This window comes from Poecilia latipinna, unplaced genomic scaffold, assembly GCF_001443285.1.
Source record: "Poecilia latipinna isolate Pla-1442-1.1 unplaced genomic scaffold, P_latipinna-1.0 Scaffold427, whole genome shotgun sequence".
In the NCBI taxonomy this organism is placed as follows: domain Eukaryota; kingdom Metazoa; phylum Chordata; class Actinopteri; order Cyprinodontiformes; family Poeciliidae; genus Poecilia; species Poecilia latipinna.
This window is the reverse complement of record NW_015113043.1, coordinates 356,017-361,532: the sequence shown is the minus strand read 5'-3', so window position 1 is coordinate 361,532 and position 5,516 is coordinate 356,017. Positions and strand designations below refer to the sequence as shown.

At 37.6% G+C, this 5,516-nt stretch overlaps 1 protein-coding gene across 1 annotated transcript in view; it reads right to left on the bottom strand.

Moving 5' to 3' along the window:
* The window catches only part of LOC106950894 (ADP-ribosylation factor 1-like), a 7,705-nt gene extending 6,653 nt beyond the window's left edge, over positions 1–1,052 (bottom strand). The window contains exon 1 of the mRNA XM_015038059.1: positions 860–1,052. Coding sequence (XP_014893545.1) covers positions 860–926 — 67 coding nt within the window. The 5' untranslated portion in view covers positions 927–1,052. The remainder of the gene's footprint in view (positions 1–859) is intronic.
* Between the last annotated feature and the right edge of the window lie 4,464 nt (positions 1,053–5,516).

The window sequence follows — 5,516 nt, the reverse complement described above, 5'->3', positions numbered from 1 at the left end:
CGGCATGAAAAATAAACTGAAGAACCTTTTAAGGATTCAGCAGACCAATCACAAAGTGAATTAAATGACATCATTTATTATCCACAGCGGTCTGTAGATGTCCCATTATTAATGACACACAAACAAATTCCCAGGCAGACCAGAAGAAGCCCACAGCATCACAGATCTTCCACCGTGCTCAACAGTTGCTCTAAGGTGCTTCCATGAATATCTTTTCCTTCCAGATCCACCTGAGATCAGTGCCGGCCCAAGGCATTGCAAACTAAGCAGCTGCTTAGGACAGCCACACCACCAGGGGGCCCCCAAGAGCACCAAGATAGCATGATAAAGTATATTCATATATATTTAAAGTAAGACTCAATAATACAAACTATATGCTTTTACACGTGGAAAAACAATTTTGTTGTGATAGTTGTTACATAAATTGTTAATCTCTTCCTGTTGACGGCTGCTTTTGGGGAAATATAAGATATCAAACCTGTTACTGTAAATTTAGTGTTTATCAACTGATGTTACGTTCAAGTAGTTAAAATAATATTGTACACTTAAACATCACTCTAATTCAAAATCAGATTTGTATTTATTTATTTATTTTTAGTTGGCTACTTCTGTAAAAATCAACATATAATAACACTGGTACAATGTAGCTAATAACAACGATACAGATACAAAAACATGCTGAACACTTTTTCCGCTGTATTGTTGCGCCTCTCTAGCAGCGCCCTTATGTGTTGAATATAGCGCATACACTGGTTGTAGGGATTGATTACAAATAAATAACACTTATTGATTAGCATAGGACATTTTGGCCACTGATAGAATGTCTAATTTCATTTAAAATGGTGTTGCAGTAACTCACCCATTAGAATCCTGACCGGAGTCTTGGAGATGAACCTGGAGAAGATCTGTGAGATGATGACTCCCATGATGAAGGTCCAGGTAGGAACCGTCCCAGGTTAAGGCTGCGTGTCTGCGTGTCTCCGTGTCCGTGGGTGCCCCGTGTTTTATACACCACCACCGTGGGTGTGTTTCTCTAATCCACGTTGTCATCCCGGCAGTTGTCAGCTCGGTCCACGGTGGAAGGACGCACGTAAACACAGCTGGCTCACCGGGAAACGTTTAAACGTCTCATGACATCACTTCCGCTTCCACAACTTTCAAAATAAACGCACTGAGGCTTTTGCATTTAAACAGAAGTTTAAAACGACTCGAGATTTAGATTTTGTGTAAGTGAAAGAACATTTATTTATTTATTTATTTATTTATTTATTTATTTATTTATTTGTAGTGAACTAACTTGGCTTCACTTTTAGTACTCTTAGTGTGTGTGTGTGTGTGTGTGTGTGTGTGTGTGTGTGTGTGTATCTCATTAATGTAATAATTACTTAAAAATGAAGTAATAAGTTTTCTCAGCCTTCTAAGGTAATGAAAACTTAAGATAAATCTATCTGAAGCAGAACCATCTTCAGTTTTATTTTGAAAAATCTTCCGCTTCCTGTTTGTTTTAGCGCGTAGCAGGAAGTGATGCAGTTTGCTCTGCCTCTTTCTTGTGTTTGTTGGCAGGTGTGACATAACCAGGTTGGACTGGATCAGTGGTGTGGAACTCATTTGGCCCAAATGATCTTGAATCAAGATCATGAATGCTCTTATTAAAGGGCCGGTTGTACCTGAATATATTTGTAAAACCTGTCCAGAAACTGTTAAAATATCAATGAATTCTTAAAATTAAATAATATTATTAAACATCTTTCCAGTTCTTCCAGGATTTTGTGATACTGTTCATGTTTTTTATAATACAAATCAAAGTGTTTGTGTTATTAATTTGGAAATATTTGCAAGATTTGCACTCATTTATGAAGACTTTTTATTACTCGCTGTATAGATCATGGTCTACAATCTGATATCACTGAAGGCTGAGGCAGCTGTTTAGTACAAGTAATAAAGTTTCTGACAAGTTTTGAGAAAATTCTACAGTGAATTCCCATTTATGTGAAGTGTTGGGATTTGGTTATTTTACTTCAATGTCCATGATAATTCTCAAGAAACTGGAGGGACTGATTGTTATAATTTGGCAGTAAACAGATAAAAACTACATTGACTTGATTGATAACATAATATTTAAGCAGACTAAAATTTGTCTATCAAACTACATGGTTTGTTGGAAATCAAGACAGTAAGAGAAGGAGCTTCAGTTATTTGTAATTTCTTCTTATAAGTTTTCATGGTTGACTTGGTGAAATTGTGTCATTTTCTCTACATTTGTTATGTTTGGTCGTAGCCTACTGATTTGATGTGCAGAATGATTTCTCAGTGTTTTCTGCAGAAGCTCTGTGTCTGATTCAAACTGAAGAAATGTTTGATGGAAAAAACTTAGATCAGATTTATTTGGGAATGCATGATGCAGAATTCACTTTTTGCATGTTTTATTGTACTCCCATTCTTGGGAGTACAATAAAACATGCTTCTAAAAGCATTTTGTTGGTGACTAACCATCCAGAAACCACTTGCTACATTCTTGTTGGTTGTGCAAGAGGCTCTACTTCTGCTTTTCAAAGATGTAAGGTTGTATGATTGCACATCTCTTTCCAGCCATTTTCCAAGTGCAAGTGTAAACATTGAAACCAGGCAGAATTGAACAGATTACGATCTCATCTAAAACATGGTTTAGATCTTTCCTAACCTGTTCAAGGCAGCACGATAAGACGGAGTCGTCTGGTTTGAAGAGAAGTTTACGCTGCCAAAGTTGTCCACAGAGTTTGCTGAACTGGCAGAACCGTCGGTAGCGGTCCACTGATAAACACTTTGATTCTGTTCAGCAGGTGAATTAAATCATCTTTCAAAATTTCTGGGTGCTACTTGGTAACATCAAGAGCTCCAGTGTGAATGATCCGATTTTCAGCTGTTGATCATTCACAAATAATTGTCAGCATTTAGATATTTCAGACATCATATTATTCAGAAAGCAGCGCACCTTGGTTGTTTTCTCATTTCAGAAAAGCTTAAACCCTTTCACCAATAGTCAGGACCTTTTGTAATTTGCATAAAAAAGAGGAAGTCTGGGATGTTTTTGGAATGTGCTGAAGGAGTGCAAGGTTCATGCAGCTGGAAATATCCAGACTTCTCTTTTTTCTGGCTCCTGAGTCACTTTAGATGGGAATTGTTTGGTTCTTTCCTCATATCTGTCACTGTTGTTTGAAGTGACAGAATCAGCCTCTCTTATCATTGTAAGAAACACAACAAAGTTAGTTTCAGTACATCCAAAGAACAGAAAAAGAACAGCAAACAACATTAGACATGGGTAGACAGGTGCCACTCATAGATTATAATTAGGTGCACCAAACCTGTTTTTGGTGGAATTGCTGATTTCAGTTTGATTGTTTATGTTGCTTGTTTTGAATGCAATCTGCTGCTCCTTCACTGGCTCAAAACAAGAAAATCTAAAATCTGAGTGCACAGAAGGAAAGCAGTTTTTTTCTGGACTTTAGGCAATTCTGTTTGTAGTAAAGATTATTTAAAGTTTGTTTTCATTCAGTTTTCCCTTGCAGGGCTCCTTCCTCTTAAGGTTTTAACAAACAGCAGAACAGTGACTGTAAATGTCCTTGTAGGAGTTGGCTTCTTGGATCAAAGGCCTGAGTTTTCACACCTGCTGATAAAATGATCATAAAACTGTTTAATCAGCAGCAGTCGTCCTGATTTTCATACAAAAGAGGAAGTTTGGGGTGTTAGCTGTAGAAGTACAACAGCTGGACAGATGCAGACTTCACTTCTGTTTAACAAACCAGTTGCTTTCATTCATTTTTCTCATGTTCTGGAAGATACATTTCTGGACCACAAACATATAGTTGAAGCAATCTGACCTCTGCACAGATTGCGGCGGGTTTGTGTTTTATAAAAATACCAGCCAGAATGTCACATGGTTTTCAACATGCAAGCCTGACTGAGCTGGTTTTCTCCAGGTTTGCTGTTAAACTGATATTCTGCAGCTGTTTATATGAACAAGCCAGGCTGCAGGGGGAGAACAGGAGGTTCCCCTGCAGAGACTAAACCCAAGAAACGAAACTTAGAGAGGCTGCTGACTTTGAAGCAGGAAGTGAAAGTAAACAAGCTGACGTTCAGCTCTGAGAAGCTGCAGGCGGAGATTATTTATTATCACTGATTGCCTTTTTCCCTGCAGACGTCGACAGATCGGCTGAGTGTGAAGATGAAGCTGCTTTTCTTCTTGATGGTGACGCTGATGACCTTCACCGAAAGGTCACTGCATGCTTGGCCAAACCCCACCAGAGGTAAGAGCCTTAAGGACACAGATGTCCCTAAATTATACTAATGCATATGCANAGCAGCGCCCTTATGTGTTGAATATAGCGCATACACTGGTTGTAGGGATTGATTACATATAATTACAAATAAATAGCAATTATTGATTAGCATAGGACATTCTGGCCACAGAAGTGATGCAGTTTGCTCTGCCTCTTTCATGTTTGTTGGCAGGTGTATACTAGTAAATATGTGCCATCAGAATTTGAATAAAAAATGCATCTGAAACTTGAATGTTGTATATTTGCGCTTACTTTTTAAATAATAGAAAAAAATTCAGTGTCATATTTACTTCCATACAATTAACAATTTTTAAAAAGTCTGACCTGCCCATTCCTGTTTCGGCCACTGGCAATTTTTTTTGTCTGAAATGTCGCTAAATATCGCAAGAAAGTCGCTGAGTTGGCAACAGTCGGGTGACTATTGTTAAAATATTAGCATTCATGGGGGCCTGATGGAGCTGTTGACTTAATTTGGATTAAACAGCAGTGCAAATTTTTTGAGTCGTTTTTAAGACTAGTCGTAGATTTAAATATCGTTTCACTGGCGATGTTCTCCCGTAACATACAATTACCCAGTAATTTTACATACATACGTACATACATACATACATACATACATACATACATACATACATACATACATACATACATACATACGTATATATGTACATATTAACATATAGTGTAAATAACTACTAAATGGGAAAATTCTCCTTATTCATTGGTCCAACAGTGACACCTAGTGGTTAATTTATGCTTTTATTTTAAAGAACGGAAGATTTCTTCTTTGTGTGTTCTGTAGTTACCTAGCAACACCCTGCGCGATGAGACAACGGTAGATTATGAAGAAACCCGGAGAAAATCTTTAAAATAGCGCTCTCGGAAAGCAGAATGATGTATAAATATACACAATTGTGATTTGTGATAAGAAATGTTATATGTTATTTAAGAAGCAGTTGAACGTCGTGGTTTATTTGTTTAAAAACGAAACTGTAAACTGACGAGTTAAAGGACACAGCGTATTCCTTTGCTGTATAACTGAACATTGATTATTTTGGTTTTATACAAGAGCTGGGCATGTCCAACGGTTCTGTATCCTTTTGTTTTATACTACAGTTTTCACGGTGTCGATGGAAAGAAAGGTCGAGATTAAACTGCACCCGTTTGAAACTCCCTGCGTCTGGCTGTTCAATCCGAGTG